This window comes from Oncorhynchus mykiss, chromosome 28, assembly GCF_057628025.1.
Source record: "Oncorhynchus mykiss isolate SJ-2025 chromosome 28, ASM5762802v1, whole genome shotgun sequence".
Taxonomy (NCBI): Eukaryota; Metazoa; Chordata; class Actinopteri; order Salmoniformes; family Salmonidae; genus Oncorhynchus; species Oncorhynchus mykiss.
The window spans coordinates 20598759-20612226 of record NC_143049.1 but is presented as its reverse complement, the minus strand read 5'-3'; the positions used below and the strand labels follow the sequence as shown (position 1 = coordinate 20612226).

General features: G+C 41.0%; 1 protein-coding gene and 1 long non-coding RNA gene across 2 annotated transcripts in view; both read left to right on the top strand.

The window, feature by feature from the left end:
• Positions 1–4633: 4633 nt before the first annotated feature.
• Positions 4634–5859, top strand: LOC110508281 (pancreas transcription factor 1 subunit alpha-like). The gene is made up of 2 exons (XM_021588704.3): positions 4634–5515; positions 5636–5859. The coding sequence occupies exons 1-2, from the start codon at positions 4915–4917 to the stop codon at positions 5842–5844; spliced, it is 810 nt and encodes a 269-aa protein (XP_021444379.3). The 5' UTR covers positions 4634–4914; the 3' UTR covers positions 5845–5859.
• An 888-nt stretch (positions 5860–6747) lies between these two features.
• LOC118944854 (uncharacterized) overlaps positions 6748–13468 on the top strand; it is a 32562-nt gene continuing 25841 nt past the window's right edge. The window contains exon 1 of the long non-coding RNA XR_005040232.2: positions 6748–6818. This is a non-coding gene — a long non-coding RNA (uncharacterized LOC118944854). The remainder of the gene's footprint in view (positions 6819–13468) is intronic.

The following is a 13468-nucleotide window of genomic DNA, read 5'->3' as shown; positions in this document are numbered from 1 at the left end:
TTCAGTTGCCACGGCGCATGTGGTGGGATTCCCAGGGAATCACCAGTGTTTCGGCAGCTTGCTCATCCACCTCGCGCTGACACTCTGACCTCCTCAATCAGGCCATGAAAACGCATGGTTGTGGTAGTCAATGGCACTTTACCAGCAAGCTTTTCAGGTACCAGGTCACCAAAAATGTGAGATAAAAAGAAAAGCGTGCGAGCAGAATAAAAGCAATTTAATGGCACAAGGCTGGACGTGCGACTATAGCGCGGGGGCTGACTCCATCACCACAGGATATGCTGGTTACATTGGGTAACCTGTGAGTCTTAATATTTTGATTTCTGTCATCATTCGTTCTGTGTGGACGCGTTATGGTAAATTGCACTACCTATACATGTATTAGTTACAGGTGCTATTATGAATGATTAGGGCCATAGGCTAGTGTTCACCTGAGAACGTTCATATTCGGCATAAATGTTTATAGCACATTTTCTTAACCCCAAAAATACCTTGCCACTTGATACTATGTTTACATGTGCGCTCCAAAGCACGTGTAAACTTGCATAGCCAGGTGTAATATTTATTTAATCGTTTTGTATCTGTTTAAACCATTTAGTTTGCATTTTTGTCTTGCATCTCTCTAATATTTTGGACACACAAGATGGATTTCTGTGATGATTACCGCCACCTTTTGCACTGGGCTTTTCACTTTCTAACAAAGAGATTTTCCATATCCATGTGTTTTGAGCACAGCAGACACCAAGTAGGCTATATGTTAATTTATCACTTGATTTAGTGAGCGTAAAGCTACTTTGAAAAATCTACAATTAAACTATAGGCGTAGGCTATTGAGTCCTGGAATCATGCATCACTGGCCCTCCGTCACCATGAATTGTAATACACCATGACCTTCGTAATACACCTAATTTATAATGTTCACCATTATACCGTCTGTTGAAGCAACCCAAGTGTTGCTGTTCCCATGCCGGCGCTCGCTTTGCAGCGTCCGCTGGCACTGAGATACTGTATGTCACACTGGTGAATTGATCGTGTGACGTTGACAGTCACGGTCCTGTCTGCGAGCAATTTGTAAATAAACGACCAGTCAGCACTCAGGCACCAGACTGGTGCAATAAACCATCATGCAGACCTGTGGATCTATTGCATGTAAACATGAACGTATCATTTAAGCCAGTATGAATCAAGAAAATGTGTTTATTATCAGATTCATTGCATTCTTTCCAATTCCAAAATATCTTTAAAGGTTCTAGGATAGGTGGAAATATATTATATTAGGTTGTATTAGCTCTTCTAACATAAACGTAGGCCTATTATAAGAAAACCAAAATGCACATGCAAGGTGCAAAGCAGCATCAGCACTCATTATTATGGGACGTGTTGCATTGACTGGCTCACCGCGCAAGTGGCGTTATTCCCACGGCCTGTGCCTCCAATGCCTCATGTTGTAGCTTGCGGCGAGCCTACAGTTTAAGACTTGTTTTCTCCTTCGATTAACAAAGTGACCCCCTCCATCTTAATCTGAATGGGAGTGAATGGGAGTTTCGTAGACTCCGACCAGTCACCATTTCAGGTACCGGCGTAAACGCCCTCTGACGCGCACTGTGAGGGCACATTACCTTTACTCTGACACCAGTTTCCCCATAAAAAAAACATACTTGCTGTCGTCAGTGTGTCGGTCTCTTTACTGGTGAATTTATTTATGTTCATGGAACCACTTAGGCTTAATAACTTTTATTATGGTGCTGAACACCTGAAGGATTTAAGTCGAGTTTTCTTAAAATAGTATGGACTATTTGGTATCGCATTCATAGAATGTTGGGCACATTTTTACGCACATTCATAACTCGTTTTGAATACGACTATATGAAATGTTAATTGATATAAGCCAATGTAACTGAGCAATATTGTCTTAACTTCTAGCTTTATCCTTATTTTACACAATTCTGCAGTCTAGAAAAACGAACAATAGCTCAATTAAAAAGGCAAACATCAAAAAAATAATTTTGGAACACAAATAAACCTCCCTTAAAAATCTAAACTAGGGTGAAGAAGGATAATGGGACATCATATAAACTAGGAAAGCTTAATCCCGAGGCATTTATATCTTGGTCTGACAAGAGAAAATCAAACCTACTGTTAATTAGTCCTTGCAGAGAAACTACATGATCAAAATCATATTGGTGTGACATCATAGAGGGGGGCAGAGCAAGCTTCAAACAGGAAGCTCATCCCCTGACGCATATGGTAAGATCATTGACATCGTTTTTTCTGTTTTGATGTTAAGGTTATAAAATAATAAATAATGCACTGTGCCAAATTGGGATGTACATGTAGATACTATGTATTGGTGTTTGAAAATATATTTAGCAACCATTTTTGTTCCCCTATGTTATGCAAGGCTCTGGTTCTTGTAATACTACGTGTTTTCTTGTAGTACTGTTATAGGAGTGAATTCAGAAAAAGTGGGACACTTTTTACATTTACGTCTCCTGTAACCTCTTCAGACATCTATCCAACATATTAGCCCAACACATGATACAAATCGTCAGATATTTCCTAATCAGACAATTTATATAATTGTCATTGGGGTACAATTATGACTATAATAATAGTGGTTGCAAGATAGAATCCCCGAGCTGACAAGGTAAAAATCTGTCGTTCTGCCCCTGAACCAGGCAGTTAACTCACTGTTCAGGGGCCGTCATTGTAAATCACTTTTCTTAGCTGACTTGCCTAGTTAAATAAAGGTTCTTTTTTTTTTTTTTTTTAAACTTCAGCACACATGGTTTCAAGACGACCAGAAAGACTACTTTTCGATAATGGCAGGTGAATTCAACCTTTAATGTGAAAACTGAAACAAAAATGTCAATGAGATTTTAAAATGATGCAAGTTTAGTTTGAACATTTTGCTAGCCTGATATTTTGTGGCTGCTTTTGATATTAATAGGCTACCCCGCCCATATTTCACTACGCCTTCAGGTAGTCTACCTGTTGCACTATAAGTGTTGCACTATAATTGCATCCTTATCTTTGATTGAGATCAAACTAAATGAATAACTTATTTTGAGCATTGCCTGCGATATAGGATACATTTCAACTCTGCACGAGACAGATGATCATCCACAGATAATCCCTCATCCCACTAGGTTTCATTCAAATCAACAGGTATGATGCAGTTATACAAGCTTTCTTTGTCAAATCATAAGCATGTATAACCCATTTTTGTATCGTAATATAATCTCACAATGATGACTATAACTACAGCTATTCTCAGTCTGTAACCTTTCCCCTATATTTTAAGACATCGTAACATTATGATAGGACTTCATAAGGTCTCATATATATGACGACGCGTAATAAAACATCCCTGTTGGCAATCGGAAAAGTAGGCCTATTTCCAACTATTCTGTTTATCAAAGAGGAATTCCATATATATTGTTTTGCTGTAGCCTAATATTATTTTTGAGCTACAGATTTTGTAGTCACACTTGCAAGGGGCTCTCAATGTTTTGTGGCTGTTTTGCATTGTGCCCTTTTCACATTTTTTAAAGATAAGAGCACTTCTTGTCATAAATTACTCGTTTACGGTGACAGAGGGTATGTCGCTATTGAGAGGCAAGAAACGCCCCTGCTTTGTCGGTAAAGTGCTCTCTATTCTCTTTTGATTGTTGCGGAGTGAACAGGCGAGTGTCCACTGTGCAGAGCCAATGGGTAGGCAGAGCAGCGTCGTAAAACCTATGACTGATGAACACATCATTATGTTCGCCTGTCTATCACTGAAATTACGTCTCATTTCAATGACATTATTCTCATACAAATGTTTACTCTGCGTTCTATGGGTTCTAATAGAAATTGGACTCCTCCAATAATGAAGTGCTCAGACCAAAGGACTCTAACAGCTTGCTGCGGGCACGAGTGGTCGGCTATTGAATTGGGCAGGTACCTGCTTTAAGATGACTGCCTTCATGAGGTGTCAGAGATGTTATCATTGTTATATGACCGATCCTTTAATTACTACATATTTTTTGTTCACTTTACACATTGGTTAGTCCCAATGGATGCAAGCGTGCAGTAGATGCAAGATAAGCCTATTCAATGCAGAGTTTTTCTGTTCTCGAAATTGAGATTTTGAATAAGAGGAAACCAATTTAGATTGCATTGACAAAAGATCAATACGAGAATTAAGACGTGGGGCCTCCGTGGAGCCTCGGAAAGGACTCTGATGTGTATTACAATATAACAGCCTAATAATAATATATTATTGTGGAAACGTGCAACCAGATGTGGACACTTATGATGCAAGCAAATAATGTAATGGTTGTATTGAAACAAAAATTCAATAAAGGAATGGGAATAATGCGAGTACTTCAAAGAAAAGAGAAACCTGCACACTGCTCTTGCTGAAATACAGATGTTCACAAAAGTTCTAATGAAGGCCAAGAATGAGGCCGACAGGTTAATTAAGCTTTAATAAGTAAATACAATATTAAAAGGTGATCCGTGCAAGAGCAGTGTGCGAGTTCATCTTAAAAATAACTGTATTGAATAAAAGGTACAATGTTAGGGTGGCTGCAGGTTTTAGACTTAGTAGGTCATTGGTCCTCTAATGCTTTGTTTCCCCTATGTTCAGTTTTCCATGTAGGGCAGGAGGGGGGTAAACGCTGCGCCATAAATGGAAGGTGGGGGCTGAGTGGAAAGAGATTATTATCTCTAGGTGCACCCTCAGCTGCCGAGCGTAGTGTATACTCAACGCTGATTGGCTGGCTTTTTTTGGTTAATGGCACACGACTATGGATGTAGTTATAAGAGTCCTCGCGTGCCAGCCTTCAGCTGAACTAACTCTTGAGCACCCAGAGACAGCGCAAAGAGCAAACTGGCTGTTACTGGGCAACACGAAAACAACAGCTAAAAATGGACACTGTCTTGGATCCATTTACTGGACTGGACTCCTTCTCCTCCCCTTATTTTGATGACGATGATTTCTTTACTGATCAGTCCTCCAGGGACCACTTGGACACCGACGAGTTTCTGGATGACGATGTCAACTTTCTCACCAGTCATTTCCAAGATTACTATAAGGACAGCAGGATAGCGCACGATGGGGACTATTGTGACATCAGTAACTTGTCCTTCTCTTCCTCCTCGTCTACCTGCTCGTATGAATGCACTGACAGCACCTCAGAGCTGTCGCCTCAGGTGGGAGGAGATAGCCCGATGCTGAAAAGGCGGAGGCGGATGAGATCCGATATGGAGATGCAACAATTACGGCAGGCTGCCAACATCCGTGAGCGGCGGAGGATGCAGTCAATTAACGATGCTTTCGAGGGACTCCGGACTCACATCCCCACTCTACCGTACGAAAAGAGGCTATCCAAAGTCGATACCCTGCGCCTGGCCATTGGCTACATCAACTTCCTCGCTGAGCTCGTGCAGTCCGATATGCGCATCCGAAACTCCAACGGTGACGCACTGACTCAATCCAAAAAAGTTATAATTTGCCACAGAGGAACAAGTAAGTAGCCTACATTTCATATGGTTAGATAATGCCTATGATAATGACTTAACTTTGAACTGTATTGTTACTCATTTGTTAAAGACTTGGTCCGTTACTAATCATTTGTCCCCTTCTCAGGATCTCCATCTCCAAGTGATCCTGACTACGGGCTGCCTCCCCTCGCCGGACACTCTCTGTCCTGGAAAGATGAGAAAGAGCTGAAAGACCAGAACATAATCAGAACCGCTAAAGTCTGGACACCTGAGGACCCACGGAAACTGCACATGAAATCCTCCCTGTCCAACATTGAAAACGAGCCTCCTTTAACCTTAATCTCAGTCCAATAAATATTATTTTATGTTTATGTCTAAAGGTATCTATTGTTATACACCCATGGTAAATCCATGTTAATATATAATGTTCTCTTAACGTTGATTCTTATGTAACGTTGATTATTTAAGTGTAAATATTATATTTCTATGGCAATGATCTCTATTCTTAATTCAGGCAGCATGGCAATCATCATGTATAGCAACATGTATTTAATTGTTTCCATGATAATATGTTTTAATTGAATATTGATGAATATACTAAAACCAAAATATTTTTATAGGCCTACTGAATTGTAAAATAATGTATATGTATATGCAATCTGATAAATGCTCTTAAATTATGAATACTTTGTGTTGTCTGGTCTATACCACTTTTCTTCATAGGCTAATATACTTACATACATTTAAGAAGTATCATTGAATATCCAAGTTGTGAAGATAACATATCCATAAAAGGAAAGTTATACGCATGCAGAACCGTGCATAAATCAATGAACTGAAGTGATATCGAGCATTATTAGTTGAATTGCAATGCACACTGGGCCTCGGTCTCAACCCATGCATGTGCGTATACTCTATGAGCAACTATCTTCATTCTACTGGGTATCTGATGGAGTCTGAAAACTCCTTCACAGGGCCTACTTTTTATGAAACTGCGGCCTGTATGGATCTTAGCTCTGTAGCTTAAACAAACACACACTTCATGTAAAACTACATTAGGTATGCACATCAGATGTACATTAAACCCGATGGCTTGCAGTAAAAACTGTTAGCTTCAATGTTCTGCAGGTGCTTCAAGGAAAACTCTTCCCGTGGTAGCGGCATCCTTTCAACCTGTTCCCTTGCCATTTTTACGTCAGCTCTCCCATATCTATGTAGTGGTAGCCCAGATATATGCCTGTGCCCAAACTTGCAAACACATTCATAAAACCAACTGGCTAAGAGCATTTCGGGTTAACACGTGCATTTCGGATGGGGGTAAAAGAAAGGTAGGTTCATTTTCTGTATTAGTCTTTGCAATTCGATTATTTACTTCTTGCTATATTATTATTAATAATAACGATACATCGTATTATATAATATTATTATGGTTATTATTGTTATTACTGTACTCGAATTTGTTGCTAAAGATGACTGAGATTGTGCTTTTTTTCTAAATTGAAACTGGATGTTAATATTTTTACAAGTTTTCCGTGGATCTGCTTTTTTGGAAATCTCAGTAGACCTATAATTTCATCTCTTGTTGTATTACCGCCACATTAACAGCACAGTTATGCGCGTCCTAGACACGACACAAGAGACCATGTCATCTAATTACATTCATTCGAGCGTCAAATGTCAGCAAGTCAACCTTAAACGAAATAAAAGGCCCAGGAAGTAGCTGGGCTTCATCTATTTTGTCGGGGGCAACATTTCTATTTAATTTGGTGAAGTGGCAGAGAACATCAAAACAACAGTATAGCATAGTTGTTTGGTCACACCTAATGCTATTGAGATTTTGCGTTTTTGTGCGCAAACACAGTACAAAACCCCTCAAAACATCCTTTAGTGCAATACCAATCAAACGGAAGGGAAAGGCTTAAGCAGTCAAACACTTGGGTCTCTATCTTGTCACTGTTGTGCTTGGTCTTGGCAAGGCTTAAAAGAGCACCATTTACAGGCTGACAGGTTTTATTCCTTTTCTTACCCGGCTAAACATTGGAAAACCATGCCAAGCTCCAATTACGCTAATAACAAGTTAGTGATACTGAAATGGCGTCCAATGCTCTATGGCATTCGAGTAGCCTTTGACTACATGTTGCTGACTGCTTTGGCATGCAAGGCAAGTTTATAGTCAGTAAATGTGTCACAAGGCATAGAAAACAGCCGTATGTTAGCGCGGTAGTCGTATTTAGACCCAAGTGGCCTGTGCCAACTTGGCAAAAAACAAAAACACGAGGTTTATGGATGTGCTATGTCATTGTGCACTGTCAATTACAGTGACACCTTTCCCAATGTGTTCGTGGGTTTTAACATATCAAGCCTATTGTTACCATTTGAAAGTTGTTGCAAATAAAAAATGACGCACCAGGCTGTTCATGACAAGCGCACCCCTAATGCGCATCAGTTTGCATGCAACTCAGAGCCAAAGAATGGATAACTGTTGCGCATAAATTGTAGAAGACAGATCAAAGATATGCAGAAATATACAACAAAAAGCTGTGATAGGCTAATAATGACAACAGTGAGAATAACAAATAATTAGACTGTATTGGAAAACCAAATTCTAAGAACATTAGGCTATTTCATGAAGGTATGCTAGTTCTACTTAATGATATCCAACATATTTCAGTCATATATCTATTAATCAGATGAAAGTAACATGGCTAAATGCGTCATCCATTAATACTATAATAATCCGTAGATAAGCGTATGGTAAACACTGGGAAGGACGCCTAACAAGATTCTCATAAACTGTAAGTAACTGCTGATACTTTGGATTATCGCGCATAAGAATATGGGCCCAGAGTCTGTAAATCCCCCGAACTCCCGCGATTTCATTAACGTATCTCCACTGTGGCATCGGGGTACCAGCTGCGAGGTTGAACAAACACCAGTTGAGTCTGTCCATGGGGCAGTGTGACCCTCGCGAGTAGCCTTTTAAATCCTTCGCACCAAGCACCAAAATGCTCAAATGGGGCAAAATGATTATTGAAAAATATACGCACATATTATTCAATAATTATATGTGATAATTCAAAATAGATTATTGTGTTAGTATGGACGTTAGCACTTGGCTAGCCAACAGGTGTTAGGACTTGGCCCGGGGATACGGGTACAGAGAGACCCATGGAGGGGAGGGCGATGTTGCCAGAGAACGCACTGCCCAGGCGCCTCTCCTTTTACAGGGCGTGGAGGCGCCTTACAATCCAAATGATAGGCCTATCTTTATTGCTACTCACATGTCCTAGGCTGTAACATATCCATCCCCGTCGAGGTTCTTTAGGATGCACCTGGTATTACAAACTTGTTCTTTTTGTGCTTCTGGGTCCTGGACAGCAGCTGCTTAAAACAAGCAAAGAGAGAGGCCCTTACAATGTCTCCAAGACCTGTTGGCATGGTTTTCGTCTTTAATGTTCCATTAACCATTGTCTATACAATATGGGAACTGTAAAGCATGACGTTTTGTTATAATAAAACATGTTCAATGATACACTTGGATTGAAAGCCTTAATACGAGCCAGCAAACATTCAATCTTGTTGTGTCCCCCCGTCTATCTGCAGGCAATTACTGCGGCCTTTTGCTGGGCCTTGATAAGCCAATTAAATTTATGTCTGCTAATTTTCCAATTAGAAAAAAGAACTTAGAGCTGGCTTGGCTCATAAGGACATTGATGTTCTTACCATCACCTGGCGTTCAAACGGGTTCCATTTACCAACAAGGAAACTGTCAGGCGTTTCATTTGGCGACTCTTGTTACCATAAGGCTCTTTCCATTCTGCCCCATTGTTTTCTCCTGTTAATAACTCATTACAAGGATTTCACAAATCCTCCATTACATATGTTTTGTCTCCATATTTTGATCCGTAAGATTAAGCAGATGTTACGATTGAAAATGGAAAACTCCAGGGCTATTCTGTCTGAAAGAAAGAGGCGGACTCTGCGCCGAACTAACAAAGAGGTTGGGGAGATCTTCAGAAAAACATTTACGACCAATAAACAGACTTCATCCTGCTCTATTTCAACCATTGTGGCGTTTTTGAATAATTAAGGTTAATAGGAATAGGTTTGTGTACTTTCAATGCAAGACCACAGGTGCGGGATGACATGATGAATGATGTGCCTGATTTTTGCCAAGCTCGAGGGCCCTTCTCTTGGATGTTCAAGCTGATAGAAAATATTGGCATTTCTTTAATTCACAGCATTACTTTCATTCAGGACAAAGCAGGGTGATGAAAAGCTTATGCTGTAATGAAACACGCTACACGATGGTCGCTTTGCTTCCTGAAAGAAAGGGTGAGTCAATGCCCGGGCGCGCTTTGGTTTGTGCGCAAGTACTCCATCTAAATTAAATAAAAGACCCTTTCCAACTTTTAAAAGACCGCATTTTACCTTTATTGAAGCCTCCATGGCTGAATCCATTAAGCATATGGTGCTAAGGCACCAGTCTTTTGAACTGGGGAAGCCCTCGATATGGTAACTTGTGTTTTACGGGATATTAACTTCTCAATAGCCTTACCGATCATGGCAACAAGTGTTCCCAAGGCGCGCGCGTACAATATGGTGCAAGTTGTTTTTCAAAAAGGACAATATTCTTAATTGGAGCATAAAACAAGAGTAATTTCGCAATTTCAACACATTTGTAACCCTCCTTGAAAAATGAACACCAGTTATTGATGAAAAATATTGTAATTGTGGACCCAAGGAGAAGGACATACATACTCCAACTTCTGCGTCCGTTTTGCGCATTGAGCCATATCCTCGGATGTGTATGGATAGGTAAGGGTGCGCATGGAGAGCTTCTCTGTTCTTTTTTGCCAATTCTGAATCTAGACTAAAGTACCCACATCACAGGTCGTGTACTTGGTCCATGTTCGCTTAAATATTTCACTTGAACAGGCTTATTTATCTAACATACATTTCCTATGCAGCAGTAGTAGTGTCAATGTTACCACGTTATTCATGTCTATAACCAAATAAGACCTCAAATTATGTAGGGTTGGTCGTTCAGTTCGTGCCATTATGGGTTTATGTTGGTTAAATAAAAATATAAATCCAATACATTTACGCGTAACGGATAGTTCCATAGTCGAATCTTAAAATGCACTGAAGTTTACGCGCACATATCTTAAATTATGAAAATCATATGCAGATATTAGGTAAAATAGTCTGGCACGATGAGCGCACCAATCAGAGCCATCTAAAACCACCCCACAGCCTGTTGGCCGACCGTAATTTAGCATTATTTAACCAATTATAACCACATTTAAACCAAGACACGCTCAAGAAATTAACATTGGATGTGAGATTGTACTGAGAAAAGACGCTGAATGTTGAAGGAGTGAGTGACTCATTGGGTGGGTGAAATGAGTGAGGGTGATGTTTGATGCAGCGTGAGATCAGAGTGAAAGTGAAAGGACGTCTTAACTTTAATGGATACTCAAGCCAGTGCGGTGAAGACTATATATAGTATATTCGAAAGTATTCAGACCCCTCGACTTTTTCCACATTTTGTTACTTAATTAACAGCCATATTCTAAAATTGATACAATTATTATTTTTCTCATCAATCTACACACAATACCCCACAATTACAAAGCGAAAACGGGTTTTTAGACATTTTTGCAAATTTATATATATATTTTAAAACAGAAATAACTTATTTACATACTATTCAGACCCTTTGAGATTTGAAATTGAGCTCAGGTGCATCCTGTTTCTATTGATCATCAGTGAGATTTTTCTATGACTTGATTGGAGTACACCTGTCGTCAATTCAATTGATTTGACATGATTTGGAAAGGCACACACCTGTTTATATAAGGTCCCACATTTGACAGTGCATGTCTGAGCATAAACCAAGACATGAGGTCGAAGGAATAGTCCATTTAGCTCCGAGACAGGATTGTGTCGAGGCACAGATCTGGGGAAGGGTACCAAAAAATGTCTGCAGCATTGAAGGTCCCCAAGAACACAGTGGCCTCCATAATAGTTAAATGGAAGAAGATTGGAACCACCAAGACTCTTCCCTAGAGCTGGCCGTCTGGCCAAACTGGGCAATCTGGGGAGAAGGGCCTTCGTCAGGGAGGTGACCAATAATCCGATGGTCACTGTGCGTTCCTCTGTGGAGATGGGAGAACCTTCCAGAAAGACAACCATCTCTGCAGCACTCCACCAATCAGGCCTTTATGGTTGAGTGGCCAGACGGAAGCCACTCCTCAGTAAAAGACACGACAGCCCGTTTAGAGTTTGCCAAAAGGCACCTAAAGACTTTCAGACCATGATAAACAATATTCTCTGGTCTGATGAAACCAAGATTGAACTCTTTGGCCTGAATGCCAAGCGTCACGCATGGAGGAAAAATGGCACCATCCCTACGGTGAAGCTTGGTGGTGGCAGCATCATGCTGTGGGTATGTTTTTCAGCGGCAGGGACTGGGAGACAAGTCATGATCGAAGGAAAGGTGAATGGAGCGAAGTAAAGTTTTTTATGGGGTATTGTGTGTAGATTAATGAGGGGGGAAAAACAATTTAATCAATTTTGAAATATGGCTGTAACGTAAAAAAAAAAGTGAAAAAGTCAAGGGCTATGAATACTATCTGAATGCACTATACACTGTATGTCATTTTTTGTCAACGATCTACACAAAATACTCTAATGTCAAAGTTGAAGAAAAATTCAAACATTTGTTAGGATTGAGCCTTGGGGTACTCCCTTGGGCAATGTCTGTGACAGCAGATGTTCTGACTTTATACACTGCACTCTTTGAGAGAGATGGTCTCTATCTCTCTCAAAGATAGTTAGCAAACCAGGCCAAAGACCTATCCGAGACACCTATACCCCTTAGCCGGCCCACAAGAATGGAATGGTTTACCGTATCAAAATCTTTGTCCAAGCCAATAAAAATAGCAACACAACATTGCTTAGAATCAAGGCCAGTGGTGACATCATTGAGGACCTTTAATGTTGCAGTGAAAAACCTGAAGCAGAACCAGATTGCATATCAGAGGATACTATAGGCATCAAGAAAGCCAGGCAGTTGTTTTTTTTTTTTTTTTTCCAACACTTGATAAACAGGGCATAAATAGAAATATAACTATAACAGTCCGGTCAATCAGGTATGCGCCCAGGTAGGACGCCAGGCGGCGCCCCCGTGTACTGTCACACCCTGATCTGTTTCACCTGTCTTTGTGCTTGTCTCCACCCCCCTCCAGGTGTCGCCCACCTACCCTATTATCCCCAGTGTATTTATACCTGTGTTTTCTGTTTGTCTGTTGCCAGTTCGCTTTGTCCGTCAAGCCTACCAGCGTTTTTTCCCTTGCTCCTGTCTTTCTATAATTCCTGTGTTGTAGTTTTCCTGGTTTGGATCATTTTGCCTGCCTTGACCCTGTACCTTGTCACACTGTCCTGGATTGCTGACCTCTGCCTGCCCTTGACCAGTTGTTTTGCCTGACCCTGTTCTAGTAATAAACTTTTGTTACTTCGACACTGTCTGCATCTGGGTATTCCCTAAAACGTGATACGAACTGGCCATGACTGACCCAGTAGACCAGCTCCGCCATGCCAACTCATGCTTCATGGTCTTATGGAATGGTTCCAGGCCTTGGCCGAACGCCATGACCGAACGTTGAACACATTGTGGGTTGCCTGTTAGGAAGCCTACTATGACGGTAACCTCCCAGCCCCTCAGTAACCCGGCTGTTAGCAGCGTCGCCACATCAGCCACCCCAGTTTCCCAGGAACCCTGTTTACCTCCCACGGAACACTTTGATGGTGAGTCGGACACCTGTCGGGCGTTTCTCGCACAGTTTTCCCTCATTATCGAGTTGCAGCCCTCCTCCTTCCCCCGGACTGCTCTAAGATAGGCATACCTCATCACGCTGATGTCCTGGAGGGCTCTCGCCTGGGCTACGGCAGGGCAGTATGGGAACAGCAGTCG

What these genes read in the sequence shown, in the direction of transcription:
- LOC110508281 (XM_021588704.3), top strand. Translation starts at nt 4,915, where the DNA reads ATGGACACTGTCTTGGATCCATTTACTGGACTGGACTCCTTCTCCTCC. An exon ending in AATTTGCCACAGAGGAACAA is followed by an intron (nt 5,516 to 5,635) that starts GTAAGTAGCCTA and finishes TCCCCTTCTCAG; the next exon opens with GATCTCCATCTCCAAGTGAT.